We start from the raw sequence: 16,544 nt of genomic DNA on the forward strand, positions 1-16,544 counted from the left end.
TGAAGTCAGCTTAGCAACCGGCTTGTTAAGCAGGAAGCCTGCCGTTCAGTCTGCTGCATCATCTCCTACCATTCATAGCTGCTAAAATTCAAACCTATTCTTCGAGGCCCAGGGTAAACACTTCCTTTCTATGAAACCATCCCTGATTGCCTTAGTGATACACTCTGAATTCTTAAAACACTTTCTGACCCTCACACAGTATTGCTCACACTTTCCCTTAAACTGAGTTTGCTGGGGGCCTGTTTTCTCTCTTTGCTAGACTGTAATCTCTCACAGGCAATGGACAACATCATCCATCTCATCTCTGTATTCCCAGCAGCACCTAGTATGGTACAGAAAGGCTGTTTGTATTTGTTGAACAAATGTGTACTCCTAGTTGCTCCCCTCTGGGTGCCAACTATTTTGTCAATGTTCTTGTTAATTTGTGGAATCCAGATAGAAGCATTAGAGATAAGGTGTTTGTTTAAGGAAATCAGTATCCCTGAATATCTTCTGATATACAATAATAAAAAAATAAGAAACTAACAGACCTGTCAGGATCTTAGAACAGTTTTGCTATGATTTCAGATTCCCAGAGATAGTAGGAGAATACAAACACTTTGATACATTTTCAATATGAAATTGGCCTGAAGGCAAGACAGTATCTGTAACTTTCTGTGGACCTGCCCAAGCTTGAGACTATAGATTACACAGAGCTGCCCTATTCCAGAATTTGATAAGTTACTGGCCTAGAACAAAGATTAAACTTTAAGACTGAAAAGACCTTAAGATTCTTTTGCCGATTCCTTAGCCTCCCTAAACCACTTGGGACACATTTTCTTCTTTCTCTCTTAGTCTTTTCTAATTAACCACCTAGAAAAAAACCACACCAACTGTTTCTGACAAATTGATTTGTCTCATAATAAACTCTGCAATTAAAATAAGTTTTCTGGTCTTAGACAAAGTAAACATCTATTTAAAACAGTGACCTTAATTTATTAAAATAGAGTATGTTTCTATTTCCTGGATAAAGTTCCTCTCAAATGTCTGAACATATTTTCTAAGATTTTTTCCATGAGTCCTTGAACATGAAATGCACATGGTTAGAAATTAGCACACAACCACAAATGGCAACAAAGTGCTTATCAAGCTAAATCCAAGGTAGTCATTAAGTCTTGGTAAATTATAATCCTTGTTGCTAATAAAAACTATTAATAAAAGGTGAGGCATGGCTAATCCTCCCTGAGTAAATTCTGCCCCCTTGTGGATTAAAAAGCAACAGATAGGAAAGAAATGATGGAGGACAGTGTCTTAGCTAGTTCCTCTCAGTTCTTTCAGAGCCTTTCCACAATCTTTAAAAGTCAGGTTAACAATGGAGCAAAACTAGATCCTTTGTATAAATTGTATAAGATATCACTGATGGTTACAAAATGCACTGACAAGAGTATACATTTGTATTTTACACTTTGCAATATATTCAACTAGGACAGTGCCTGGAATATTCTAAGTATTCCATAATTATTTCATAGAATATTGCAGTTAGAAAAGACTTTAAATACTGGGTTTGACATTCATATGTAAGGATCCCTTTACAGCCCCTGACACATCCTTTCTTGAACGACCCCAGTAATGGAAAATTCACAAAACAATAGAGCTCATTCTATCAGACAAGACTGTCCTAAGTCCATTAAACTCAAATGGCATAAGTCTTTTGTAAGAGAATGACCTATTTTAAGAACTAGAAAGAAGTATTGGAGATCTCCCAGTCTATCATTTCATGGGAATCTGTTACAGCATCTGGACCTAATTCTGCCCAATGGAATGAAACCCAATAAGCCTATTTAATACCTGTTTCGCAGCCTTTAGGTGCTGGAAGGGAGCTACCATGCTGCTGCCCCTTTCCCTTCCATCCTCCTCACTCACTCACCTATAGCTGCATCAGTAGTTCCTCATGACGTGTTTTTTCTTTCTTGGTCACAACCCTCAGAATGCCACCTTTTCTGCCAATGTCCCTCCCAGTTTTCAGCATCTAGAGCTGAACACAGATGCTCTGGATGTGCTAGTTTGGCTAACCAATGATGGATTCACCCACCCACCCCCACAAATACACAATGTTTGGAACAGCAAATCTCCATGAATGCAGCCACATCACACGGATAGTCAATATGAATTCTCTTACCACCCCCTCCTCCGCCAGGCCTTTCCCAGGCTGTACTTGTATCTAGCTGTAACTTTTAACAGTTGCCTCTATTAAAGTTTTCCTTGCTTTTGGCTCAAGATCCCAGCTAGCAAGATAATTACATATCTCCAGTGTGTCCAATCAGATTAGCTCTGCTACCCAGCTCTGAGCCATCTTTATTTACAAAGGTGATCTCTGTGTTTCCAACTTGCTGATTTCAAGGTAAAGATAACGACCTTTGGTGTGGGAAAGAAAAAAGGATAAACACTGGAGGTAAGCTGTGTCTCCACAGGGCCGCCCACCAGCCCAGCTGCAGGTCACAGTTGTGTGCTCCTCACTTTTCTCTCCTCTAAAAGAGAGGGGACAGCATAACTCGCTGTGTGATCATGGGGCTCACTTGAAATGATGCATTTCAATGAGTTAACTGTGCATTATTAAATTAATATAAGGTATCATTAACTTGTTTTTCAAGGATTTGAGGGAGTACAAGAGACTGTTTTCATCTTTGTAGTCCCAGAACTATCCATATCTAACAGGTGAAGAGCTCAATGCAATTTTTTAATGTAGATAAATACATGCAAAGTACATATTGAGACAGGTTTTCATAGAGGCGAAGGGAAATAAGTCGACCATTTTTAATCTGCCTGTGTTTAATCTGAAAACTTCTCAGACTGTCTTCTGTCACTGCCGGGCTCTCCATTTACCTTCTTCTGCTGCTCCTTCCCCCCTATCCTGTTCTCATTCCCTCCTTCCTCCCTCCCCTTCACCTTCTCCCTCTTCCCCCACCTCCAAAACTAGCCCCTAGACTGGGAAGAGGGTGGAAGCTTAGTATGTGGTCCCCCCTCACTAAATCCCACCACCTTGGTCCTTGTACCCACACCATTAATTTTAGGAACCCTAAGAACAAATACTCATCCCCTTAGGGGAAAAATAACAATGCTTCCCAGAAATTCTGCTTCTCAGAAATCCCACTGTTAACTGTCAAACTTCATCCCTTTACCTTTAGACTGTGTCTAAACGTGGCTTTTGTCTGTAACCCTAGAGGCCAAGGAAGGAGGATCCCTTGAGTTCAGGAGACCAGCCTGAGCAAGAGTGAGACTCCGTCGCTACTAGAAATAGAAAAATACCAGGCATGGTGGATTGTGTCTGTGGTCTCAGCTTTTCGGGAGGATGAGGTAGGAAGATCTCATCTCAACTCCTACTTAAGATCAGAAATTTGAGGTTGCTGTGAGCTAGGCTAATGCCACAGCACTCTAGCCTGTGCAAGAGTGAGACTGTCTCAAAAAAAAATTAAAAAAAGAAAGAAAGAAAATATATGTGTGTGTTTGAATTTGAAAAGATGTGTTCCAGTTCTAGACACTATTTTTCTTCTCTTTTTTTTTTTTTTTTTTTGAGACAGAATCTCACTTTGTCTCCCTCAGTAGAGTGCTGTGGCGTCATAGCTCACACCAAACTCAAACTCCTGGCCTCAAGCGATCCTCATGCCTCAGCCTCCCAAGTAGCTGGGACTATAGTTGCCCACCAGAACACCCAGCTCATTTTTCTATTTTTAGTAGAAATGGGGTCTCACTCTTGCTCAGACTGGTCTCCAACTCCAGAGCTCAAGCAATCCTCCTGTCTCTGCCTCTCAAAATGCTAGGATTACAGGTGTGAGCCACTGTGCCCTAGCCTAACATGTCCAATTTAAAAGTTAATCTCCAAAATCAAACATCCTAAAATACTCAAGATATACATCTATCTTTAGGTTGGAGCTAAATTTACAAACAAGGATGGCAGTCATGAGGTAAAGGTCACATAGAGCCTAAACCAGTCAGACCGGCTGTGTCATCATGGCCCTGGCCTAACTAACTCCAAGCTAGTCTCACTACATGTGCTCTCAAAATAAGAGAGATTGATTAGAAAATTTCCAAAGTCAGGTGACGCTTGTGGTTCAGTGGGTAGGGCACCAGCCCCATATACCGAGGGTGGCAGGTTCAAACCTGGCCCCGGCCAAACTGCAACAAAAAAATAGCCGGGTGTTGTGGCGGGCACCTGTAGTCCCAGCAACTTGGGAGGCTGAGGCAAGAGAATCACTTAAGCCCAGGAGTTGGAGGCTGCTGTGAGCTGTGACGCCACACTACTCTACTGAGGGTGATAAAGTGAGACTCTGTCTCAAAAAAAAAGAAAGAAAGAAAGAAAGAAAGAAAGAAAGAAAGAAAGAAAGAAAGAAAATTTCCAAAGTCTCATTTATTTTTTTGAGTGACATTTGATGATTTTGACTTTTTTGAGGCTTTCTCAAATATTACGTGTAAGGTAAAACATAGGAAAAATCTCTTCCAATTTCAGGTAAGTGAGCAGTTGAGAAAAGTACCATCCCCAAGTGGAAGAGGGGGCTTCCACCCCATCACCATTGGTGGGTTGCTCTGCTGTAATCAGATGGGGCTCCCACCCCTGGCATTGGACAGTTACCGCCTATGACTCTTCAATTTTGTTGCTTGTGAACTGCACAGTTCTATACAGCCTAGGAAACAACAACTCCATTCTAAAAAATAAGCCCACCTATTCCTGACCCCCCCACCAAGCACTATGGCTTCACTTGGATTGGGTGGAGGGAAATGTTGGGTGCCTGTGCTGACGACAGCAGCATTGGAGGGCTGATCTTTGGGGAGAGCAAGAGTGTAGACCTAAGGGGCAATTTGCACCCTGTAGGCTTTCAGTAAATTAGAGAAATAAGAGAGTAATAGATTATTTTTAATGCAGCATCCTAGTATCTGTTAAAAATTACTCCTCTACCGTCTCTTTGAAGGAGGTCTTAAAAGGTTCAGGAGAATCTTTAATAAAATGTAATCTTTAGGCTGGGTGTGGTGGCTCAAGCCTGTATAGTACTCTGGAATGCTGAGACAGAAGGATCGCCTGAGCTCAGGAGTTCAAGACCACCCTGAGCAAGAGCAAGACCCTGTCTCTGCTAAAAACAGAAAAACTAGCCAGGTATTGTGGTGGGTGCCAATAGTCCTAGGAGGCTGAAGCAGGAAGATCACTTGAGCCCAAGAGTTTGAGGTTATAGTGAGCTATGATGCTACGGTACTCTAGCCAGGGGCAACAGACTGAGACTGTCTCAAAAAAAAAAAAAAAAATTGACTTGGTGCCTGTGGCTCAAGTGGCTAAGGTGGTACTTCACATACACCTGAGGTGGCAGGTTCGAATCCAGCCCGGGCCCGCCAAACAACAATGACAGCTGCAACCAAAAAATAGCTGGGCGTTGTGGCAGGCGCCTATAGTCCCAGCTACTTGGGAGGCGGAGGTAGGAGACTCGCTTGAGCCCAGGAGTTGGAGGTTGCTGTGAGCTATGATGCCACAGCACTCTACCCAGGATAACAGCTTGAGGCTCTGTCTCAAAAAAAAAAAAAAAAATTAACCTCTAGTACATTTTAGAGAGTAAAATCTTAAACCAATTTTGACTGAATGTAGGCAGCATTCATCTGAGAAAAAGCCCCTCCTTCTAGCACAGAAGGGCAGGGCAAAGGGTCTAACATTTACAGGGAGATTCTCATGTGCCTTCACTGTGCCCAGTGCTTTACCTCCATATCTTATTTAATTCCCATTTTGCAGATAGGAATACTGAGGCTCGGAGGTGGTAGGTATTCTCTCAAGCTCCCAAAGGACCTTCGTTAAGTGCCTGTGTTGCATGTGAAAGCCCCCCTTAGAAAAGCGAGCCGGCAGCACCCAGGATGGCATTTTACCTGTGCACAAAAAGCAGTCCTCACCGCTGCCACCTCCCAGCAGCTCCTCCCATAGTTAGATGCCATAACAAAATCCCCATGGAGACTACTCCCTGTTGCAGCTCTGCCAATAATTAGCTTTGTAACTTAACATCTCAGTTCTCTGGGCCACATTTTCCTTGTAAGTTAAACCGATGATCTCTTTCTAAACAAAGATGATTCTTCAATGCCTACACAATCCAAGGGTAACCCACGGTGGCTGAAATGCGCCTTCCCTCTCACTTAGCAGCCCCTTTGAGCATATCCTTGCTTTGGAGTTAAAGTTAGAGCCCAGGCCCCTGTCTCCTTAGGTGGGTATTAAAAAGTATAGACGGATTTTAGCAATCTACAGGAATCCATCCGGCCTCCTGGGTCTAAGGAGCTGAGATTTGGGGAAGACTAGAGGTTCGTGCACTCTGATCCTGTGGCTCCCTGCCTTGGTAAAGCCATTTGTTTTCACCGAGGGGCTCCTCCCTGCGCTGCTGCATTTAATTCTGGATATGGTATAAATAGAACCTGGCGTTTGGTCAAAGCGCACCACCCACGGCTCTGTTCCGTCCTGTTGGAACTTCAACCAAATCTGAGTCTTTGATTCCCTCTAGTGGCTGAAGCCGGCAACTTTCATGGTTGATTGCATTCATGTATTGAATGTGTCTGCACTGAATTGGTGCTGGGTTCTCTAGCTTTGCCTGAAGTGCAGGGCACTGGTTTCATTTGAGCATTTTTGTGTCCAGTGGAAAATGATCAGGGGTAGAAGCCAGAGCTCCTTCTTACAAGCTCAGCTTAGTACAGTGTGAACTGGTGCATTTCCCAGCTGCACTATAGCTGCTTTATAGAGATTAGGGGAGAATGAGTAGTAATATGAGTTATTTCTGCCATTAAATGTAGGATCTTGGGGCCCACTCTTACCCCTAGGCCTCAGTTAGCTCATTGGTTAAATGGGTGCATGGATTAGAGTCACATCAATTCAAGGGATATTAATTGAACACTAGCAGCAGTATGTGAGAACCTGGGCTGCTATGAGAAGGCAGTGATGAATGGGACTTAAACTCCAGGAACTTACAAGATAGTATGAGAACCAAATTTCCAGAAGCCACATGAAACAGGGCACAGCTCTGCAGTGAGACAGACATGGGGCAAGCCTGCCTCATCTGTCACTTCTTAGTTGTGTGACTTTGATAAGTTGATAACCTTATCTTTGACTTTCATTAATACATCTGGATGATAATCTTTTCTTCATAGGCTTGAGCTCCATGTAGAGCCAAACTGTAGGAAGTACTCACTAAATAGCGGCCAAATGATACACATTCTTTTATCTTTACAAATTCTGTCTTCCATTCTTTACGGTTTCATGTCATAGGTTTCAAACTCTGAAACAGGCTGCATACAGTAGCTCATATCTGTAGTCCCTGCGCTTTGGGAGGCCAAGACAGGAGAACTGCTTGAGGCAGGCTGAAGTTTGAGACCAGCCTGAGCAGTATAGCAAGATCCTATGTCAACAAAAAATTTAAAAATTAGCCCAGCATGATGGCAAGTGCCCATAGCCCTAGCTACTCAGGAGGCTGAGGTGGAAGGACCCCTTGAGCCTAGGTATTCAAGGCTGCAGTGAGTTACGATTGTGCCACTGCTCTACATACTCCAGTTTACGTGACAGAGTGAGACCCCGGGTCAAAAACAAATCGGAAATAGTTTTCTCCATCCGAAGCAAAATTATGGTTTCCTATTTGGATTGTGTCCATCCATCCATCCATGTAATAGTGCCCTTTGGCCAGTGAGAGTTCAGTTCCCCTTTTGGCTTTAGCTCTAACTTACAAAAAAAAAAAAAAGGTACAGTTTCAAGTTCTAAACAGAAATGAGAGAACCCTTCTTGAGAATGTCAGTAAGACCCTACAGGGCATAACCCCTCGGTTCTGAAGGCCCCTCATAGGCCCAGCAGAATCCTGTGGGCCCCTTTCCCTGACACTGTGCTTAGCAACTCACCTGGGTGGGTTGGCTTGGAGGGCTCCTCCCTGCAGTCTCAGCCCAAGCAGCCTTACTGTGGACTGAAATATAGTCTCCCCTGCTCTCTTCTTTCTCATTTCATTTCCCTGAAGGCAAAAATACAGGCCTTTCTCCTTCCCACTGATTACTTGCTAATCAATTTTGGGAAATGAACAGGGACTAGGAGAGGTAGCTGATATGCTTCTATCAGCCATAGCTCTGGGTCTTTAGCTTTTAAAACCCTCCTGAAGTGGTAGCATGAGTTCCCTCCAGGAGAAAAGACTTCACACATGCCCTGGCACACTGGAGGTTGTATGATTCTCTTTGCTTATGAATGGCTTAAAAGAGATCATCTTTCACACTGAGCGTGTTTATTACTGTGTAAGAAAAGAAAAGGAGATCTAGGGCTAAAGCACACCTTGAATGGGAGGCACATAGTACCTACAATTTAGATAATGCTTCATCATATCAGTCCTCAATACTATAGATTTAACAGTCAACATTGTCAGATCCTTAGCCAGGTACTGAAGGAGATTAACAGGAAGGAGAGAAGATGGGCTTGGGGCCTTGGAGTTCATGCTGCTATAATAAGCTACTGTGGCCTGGGCGGCTTAAATAATAGACCTCTGTTTCTCACAGTTCTGGGGGCTGGGAAGACCAAGATCAAGGTGCCAGAAGATTCGTTATCTGGTTCATAGACACCATCCTCTGTGTCCTCACATGGCAGAAGGGGTGAGGGACTTCTTTAAGGTCCTTAATATTCCATTCATTATGACACTATCCTTACGGTTTTGTCACCTCCCAAATGCCTTAATCCTAATACAATCACATTTGAGCCTTATAATTTCAACATATGAATTTTGCAGGGGCACAAAAATTCAATCTATACCAGAATCTGAAGTTGCTGACAGGGTACTATCCTGGGAAAAGATGTAATTAGGAGGTAAAGAAAACCAAATGTGGACCTGAATTCCTACTGGCCGAAGAGCAATATTACATGGACAGAGGGACAGTATCCCAACGGGACAACTCAGAATTTTGCTTTGGATAGAAATTGAGGCAGACTGGAGATTTTTTTTTCCAGGGTAAGAAAGAGAGATTTTATTTAGGAAGAACAAAGAGAAAGTTTGGAGCACTTTCAAAGAGAACAGGTGAGAGGAACAGAGATGCGAAGGTCTGCAGGAGTATGGTGTGAATTCTTTTTTTCCTTTTTTTTTTTTTTTTTTTGAGATAGGATCTTGCTCTGTCACCCAGCTAACATGTAGTATGTCAATATAGCTCACTGCAACCTCAAATTCCTGGGCTCAAGCAATCCTCCTCCCTCAGCCCTGTGAGAAGCTGGGACTACAGGAAAATGCCCCTTACACCTGATTTTTAACTTTTTTTTTTTTTTTTGACAGTCTCACTTTGTCACCCTTTGTAGAATGCCGTGGCATCATAGCTCACAGCAACCTCTAAATCTTGAGCTCAAGTGATTCTCTTGCCTCAGCCTTATGAGTAGCTGGGACTACAGATGCCCACCACAAAGCCCAGCTACTTTTAGAGACGAGATTCTCACTCTGGCTCAGGGTGTTCCTGAACTTGTGTGCTCAGGCAATCCACCTGCCTCAGCCTCCCAGAGTGCTAGGATTACAGGTGTGAGCCACCATGACTGCCTAACATTTTTTATAGAGGCAGGATCTTGCTACGTCGTGCAGTCTTGTCTAGACAGAGCAGGGTCTTGTTCTGTCACCCAGGCTAACATGCAGTGTGTCAGTATAACTCACTGTAACCTCAAATTCCTGGGCTCAAGCAATCCTCTTCCCTCAGCCCCATGAGCAGCTGTGACTATGGGTAAACACCCCTACACCTAACTGATTCTTAACATTTTTTTTATAGAGGCAGGTCTTGCTATGTTGCCCAGTCTGGGCTCAAGCAGGCTCCCCACCTCAGCCTCCCAAAGTGCTAGAATTATAGGAGTGAGCCACTGTATCCAGCCTGTTTCAGATTTTGAAACTGCATGGCACAAAACCATAGAGAATGGAAGACAGAATTTGTAAAGATAAAAGAATGTGTATCTCTTAGGGAAGCAGAGCCCACTTATACCCGGAGGCTTCTCTGCACTTAATAAAGCGGTCTGGGAAAGGAACTTGTCCGTGAGAAGGCTGTAAGGAGTGCCCTGGAGACCAGCTCGTGGCCTGGTATCAGAGCCTGTTCTGGGGAGGATGCCAACTCCCACATACAGGGTTTCTGTGGAATGACCAAGGAAAATTCAGGGACTTGATACAGGTCAGCCCTGGTACAACTGATGGAATAGGAGTGTTTCTAAGAGCTTTATTTGTGAAGCACAAGAGAAATGACAAATGAAGAAGAAAGCACTGCCCGGGGTGCTGCAACTTCCTCTAATGCAACAACTGAGAAGGTGGACACTATGTGGGGAGCTGTGTGAGTATCTTCAGTGGAAATGGAGGCCTTATGGTCAGGAAAAGAGCACAGGGAAGCCTGTTGGACGGTTCTGCCTGCATACTGCCAAAGCCTTAAATCTAAACTCAGTGTCTGTCCTCCCACCTCACCCCAAAATAAAAACACATCATGCACCTGACTTCCCAATCACTGCTAATGCAGTTACCATCCTATCAGTTAAACAAACTTTAGCTTTGAATCTCATTTCTTCTTAGATCTAGTAAGCAGCTATATTGTAGAGTTTTGAATTCCATATTACCTCTCAAATCAGTCCTTTTTTTTTGAAACTACTTTCACTGCTATCTTGGACAGTATTTCCCAGCTGGAAAAATTTAATAGCTTTTTCACAAATGCATGTCTGAGTATTTGCCCCATCCTGTCTACACACAGCTCCCAAATATCTCTGCCTTAAACAAAGCAATGGATTCTGTCACACTGCAGCAGGCCAGGCCTTTTATCACATGAACCGCCCTATTTTTCCAGCCTGACTTGTTACTACTGTCTCACTTTTATTCTCCATGCCAGACAGCTGACCTTTTTATTACCATTCCCATCCTGTGTCAGTTTCCCCCCACCCCACATCTCAACACCATTTCTCATCTTTCATTTCTATCTACATGAATTCCATTTTCTAAGGCCCCTATTAAAAAGCACCTTCTTAGTAATAAAATCAGTTGCATTTTACTCAGAGCTACTAAGTGCTAAATGCTATACTATATGACTTATATACCATATATATATATTTTTTAATTTATTTATTTATTTTGGAGACAGAGGCTCACAGCAACCTCAAACTCTTGGGCTCAAGAGATCCTCTTACCTCAGTCTTTCAAGTAGCTGGGACTATACAGGTGTGCACCACAACACCATGCTACTTAGTTATATTTTTAGTAGAGATCAGGTCTTGCTCTTGCTCAAGCTGGTCTTAAACTCCTGAGCTCAAGCAATCCACCTGCTCAGCCTCCCAGAGTGGTAGGATTATAGGGGTGAGCCACCGTGCCTGGCCTTGTATTTTTAACATTTACAAAACCTTTGAAGGATTTTTAAACTTTCCATGAACCCTATAATTAATCACCTGTAAGTTCTCTCCTCTAAATTTGCATAGCCCTTTGATCATGAATAATTTCCCTATATACTACACTATTTGTGTAGTTGTTTCTTCATCTTCCTAAATATAAGCTCCTGGTCAGCAACAACTACTGCTAGATTTTTCTTTTTTTTTTTTTTTTTAGAGACAAGAGTTTCACCCTGTCACCCTCAGTAGAGTGCCGTGTCATCACAGCAACCTCCAGCTCTTGGCCTTAGGTTACTTAGCTGTTCCCTTCCGAGTAGCTGGGACTACAGGCACCTGCCACAATGCCCAGCTATTTTTGTTGTTGTTGTTGCAGTTTGGCTGGGGCTGGGTTTGAACCCGCTACCCTCGGTATATGGGGCTGGCACCCTACTCACTGAGCAACAGGTGCCAACTCTGTTGCTAGATTTTAAAAATCTTGTTTGTAAAATAAGACGGTTCATCTCTAAGGTTTTTTTTTCCTAGCTTCAAATGGTTATGATTCTATAATTTCAAGAACATGAGTTGCTGGGCAACTAAGTGTGTAGTTTCCATATTTATCATCCTTTTGGAAGCCTCTGTTAGTAGGACACAGAGAGATCAAAAGGCACAGTTGCCTGGGCATGGTGGCTCACACCTGTAATCCTAGCATTTTGGGTGGCTGTGGAGGGGGAATGGCTTAAGGCTGGGAGTTTCAGCAATATAGAAAGGTCCTGTCTCTACAAAAAAGAGACAAATGAGGTGGGCATGGTGGTGCACGCTTGTAATCTCAGCTACATAGGAAGTTGAGGTAGGAAGATGACTTGGGCCCAGGACTTTGAGTTTGCAGTGAGTTGTGACAAGGCCACGGCACTCCAGTCCCTGCAACAGAACAAGATTCAGCAATTTCATTGTTCATGTAAACGCAGTAAGGTAGGAAAGACAGGTACCAGTAAGGTATAATTAGGTGGGGGTTAAAGACGATGTGAGTAATGGAGAAACTACTGTGAGACTTTTGTTCCAGTATTCCCCCAGCACCTTGACCTGCTCCTTGCCCATGGGAACACCCAATGATTATCTGCTGTAGTGTCTGCTCCCCACACATGGCTGTCTACTTTCCGTATTACTCATTACATGTCTTCCTTTTTCAGTTTCCTATGACACTGGAACCTTGGGGACTCACACTGAGATCAAGAGAGTGGCAGAAGAAAGGGTCACTCTGCCCTGTCACCATCAACTGGGGCTTCCAGAAAAAGACACCCTGGATATTGAATGGCTGCTGACTGATAATGAAGGGAACCAGAAAGTGGTAAAGACACATCTGGCCAGAGTCCCTCTGTTCCTCACCCTCCTCTGCCTGCCTGTCCACTGTCTCCCTGCCTTTCTCTTTGTGTGTGAAAGGCTGAAATTCTTCTTTCATAAGGTTTATACTGAAAAGACTCCAGATACAAAACTATAGTGTAGGAAGAATATCTGGGTTGTAAGAATAAAAGACTCTTATGTCCTTTGGCCAAGCCAGAACTACTAGAAAGCCACCTGGCATTTGCCCAGGGAGGGAATCTACAGTCTTACTGTCTTTTCCTGAGGACAGGATTAAGATGCAGCAGCTTGAGTTCCTGGTCACGTGGGCCAGAAGCTGAAACCTACTCAAGGCAGCCTGCTTCTTCTCTTCCTCCTCTCAAATCACTCTCACCTGTCTATGCTTCAGCTTTGCCCAAAGTCATGACTTCTAAGCTGTAAGGTTGTGTGATATGACAAACAACTTTTGATGCAGAAAAACAAGTTAGAGGACATGAATGATAATGTTCCACACATATCTAACTGGCCAGAAAGAGAACCGATACTGGTTCTACAGAGGAAAAATACAGCAGTGGACCCTGGATTTTCAGTTCTCAGGTTGGGTAGGGCCATGATGGTCCAATGGCTTCATGTGCTTCTGGCTTTGTGAACTTAACTTGCCGAGCTCTGCCTCCTGGGAAGCCACTGGGGTGGCCAATGTTAGAGAATGAGAACTCAGTAACCTACAGTCATCCCCCCCTGCCTTGTCCACATTTAGCCATAGTAACTTTCCTCAACTCAGGCTTTCTAAAATTACTATTTTTACCCCCTTTACTGCTGACTTTCTTTTGTTTGTGGTGGTGAAAAACCTTATCTGTTTGTTAAAAAGTTTTATGATTTTTCATAGTTTCACTATGTTGCCCTTGGTAGAGTGCCATGGCGTCACAGCTCACAGCAACCTCAAACTCTTGGGCGTAAGCAATTCTCTTGCCTCAGCCTCCCAAGTAAGTGGGACTACAGGTGCCTGCCACAATGCCTGGCTATTTTTGTTGTTGTTGTTGCAGTTGTCATTGCTGTTTTAGCTAACCTGGGCCAGCTTTGAACCCACCAGCCCCTGGTGTATGTGGCTGGTGCCCTACCCACCAAACTATGGGCGCTGCCTAGTTTTGTGATTTTTAAGAAGTCTGTAGTTTAGGCCCAGTGTGGTGGGCTCATGCCCATAATCCTAGCACTTTGTGAGGTCAAGGTGGGTGCACGGGTGGAGCTCAGGAGTTTAAGACCAGCCTGAAGACTCCAAGACTCCACCTCTTTAAAAAAAAAAAATAGCTGGGCGTTGTGGGTGGTACTTGTAGTCCCAACTACTTGGGAGGCTGAGGCAAAAAGATTGCTTGAGCCCAAGATTTTGAGGTTGCTGTGAGCTATGATGGCCCAGGACTCTACTGAGGGCGGCAGAGTGAGAATCTGTCTCAAAAAACAACAACAAAAAAACAAACAAACAAACAAAAAACAGTCTGTAGGTTAGGAAAGCTAACTTTCCTTCTTTTCTGCAGACCTTTACTTCTTTCCCTGATAAAAAATGAAAAATTGCCCTTTTCTCTTCTCTGTCAATACTACTAATTTCATAAAATAGATTATGTTAGAAAAAGTTAAAGTTTTCACTGAAAATAAATTTCAGAATCACTGTTGGAGTTTCACTTGCTGAAATTAGCTGTCTATATCACCTTTTTTTTTTGGTACTGCTTGTCATTTTGTTCTTTAAGTACAGCATCCGAAGACTCTCTTCTCTGTAGAGCAAGGTCACCTCAACCTGAGCATCAATGCTAGACATGCTGCTCTCAGTTCTGAAAAAAGTAAATTAGACCCCGTTCCTGTAATAAAAATCCAGGAATGATTCTGATAAAGACTCCCTCCCCTGCACTCTCGAGGCAGGCTCCTGAGTTCTTTCTGACTCCATTTGATCTTAAGCTTCCCTTTCTTGTAGAACACATTTTGAGCAAGACTCCTGCTAAGTTAGTTTAGCTAAAATCTCTCACTCTTGGTATCTTATCACCCTCAATACTTTATCACTCTGGCCTGCCTACAACAACAATCCTATCAAGCAGGTTTAGCCAGAAATTCCCTTACCCCTGATGTGTCCTCTTAGTAATCCTCTATCCACCACCCCCTACCCTGCCCCTTGGAGATGAATCTCCCTATGTCCTCGCTAGAGTCAGAGTTAGGCCCAATCTTTGTCCCCTCACAAGACCCTATAGCAGTGGTCCCTAGACCTACTTGATAGGCCCCCGTTGAATAAAGTCTGCCTTACCATCTCAGCGTCACTGAATAATTTTCTAAAAATTTCACACATGTAACTTTCATCCAAATGTTTGCACTTGAACTACGGAAAAAAACAGTTGCTTAGTTATGTAGCCAAGTGAATATAAGGGCTAGGATGGTAATTATTGATTTTAAAAGGCTATTGATGATGGCTGTAAGCCGTTACAATTCCCTGTCTTCAGCTGATACTCTAAAGTAAGGGAGGTCATGTGTTCAATTATTCAGATTACACAAATTTATTTAGTAATTACTATATACCATGCTAAGTGCCAGGAAACAATAGTGAAAAAGACATCATAGTCCTTGCCTTCTTAGAGCTTACAGTGAAAAGACATTTAACAATTTTTTTTTTTGAGATAGACACTTACTCTGTTGCCCCAGGGTAGAGTGTTTTGGCATCAGCCTAGCTCACAGCAACCTCAATCTCCTGAGGTCCAGTGATCCTCCTGCCTCAGCTTCCCAAGTAGCTAGGACTACAGGTGCCCACTACAATGCCGGGCTCATTTTTTTCTATTTTTAGTAGAGACTGGGATCTTGCTCTTGCTCAGGCTGGTCTCTAACTCCTGAGAGCTCAAGGAATCTTCCCACCTTGGCCTGCCAGAGTGCTAGGATTACAGGCATCAGTACTGCACCCAACCTTACATTTAATAATTTTTAAAAGAGGAAAGAGAGAAAGACAAAGAGAGAGGAAGGAAGGAAGAAAGCAAGCAAGCAATAAATATTAGTTACATGATACCAGGTACAAATCTATTAAGCATATATTACTCATTTAATTTACTCCTCATGACTAGGGTTATTAGGCCCATTCTACAAATAAGGAACTGAGTTATGTTTACACACACAAAGTGAGCAGATTGCCTAAGGTCACCTATTTTGCATTTGTAAAATAGGCACTCTGACACCAATGCCTGGGCTGTGAACTACTAGCTATATCACCTTCATAAATAATTTGAAAATATAGTATGTGTCATGTAGGAAATAAGGAGAATGTGGGCAGAAAACTAATCCATACAGAACTAATTTTGCAAGGACCATCATTCAGGAAAAAGCTTAGCATTATTGGAACTTATAAAAGATTAAAAGTCAATTTAGTTAAATTTAAGAAATATTGATTGGATTCCCATGATAAACATAAACACAGTAAAGAACTAATTGAAGATATAAATATATAAAAAGACGATTTCAGGCTGGGCATGGTGGCTTGCACCTGTAATCCTAGCATACTGGCAGGTTGAGGAGGGAGGATCCCTTGAGGTCAAGAATTTGAGACCAGCCTGAACAAGAGTGAGATCCCATTTCTAATTAAAATAGAAAAATTAGCCAGGTATTGTGATGGGTGCCTGTAATCTCAGCTACTAGGGAGGCTGAGGCAGAAAGAAACTTTGAGCCTAGGAGTTCGAGGTTGCTGTGAGCTAGGCTGATGTCCCAGCACTCTAGCCCAAGGCAACAGAGTAAGACTGTTTAAAAAAAAAAGACAATTTTCAAACTATGTGACAAACGTCAGGATTGAGATAAACACAGTGTTCTATATGAAAGGAGGAGGCAGCAGCCAAGAGCAGGGGGAGGAGGGGAAACTCAAGAATGGCTTCCTTGGCTCGGCGCC

The 16,544-nt window shown here is 43.1% G+C and overlaps 1 protein-coding gene across 1 annotated transcript in view; it reads left to right on the forward strand.

The window, feature by feature from the left end:
* Positions 1–16,544, forward strand: part of CLMP (CXADR like membrane protein) — a 79,617-nt gene that overhangs the window by 44,506 nt on the left and 18,567 nt on the right. The window contains exon 2 of the mRNA XM_012809542.1: positions 12,435–12,656. Within this exon, the coding sequence (XP_012664996.1) occupies positions 12,435–12,656 (222 nt within the window). The remainder of the gene's footprint in view (positions 1–12,434; positions 12,657–16,544) is intronic.

Source organism: Otolemur garnettii, unplaced genomic scaffold (genome assembly GCF_000181295.1).
Source record: "Otolemur garnettii isolate 467f Iridium unplaced genomic scaffold, OtoGar3 scaffold00108, whole genome shotgun sequence".
In the NCBI taxonomy this organism is placed as follows: Eukaryota; Metazoa; Chordata; class Mammalia; order Primates; family Galagidae; genus Otolemur; species Otolemur garnettii.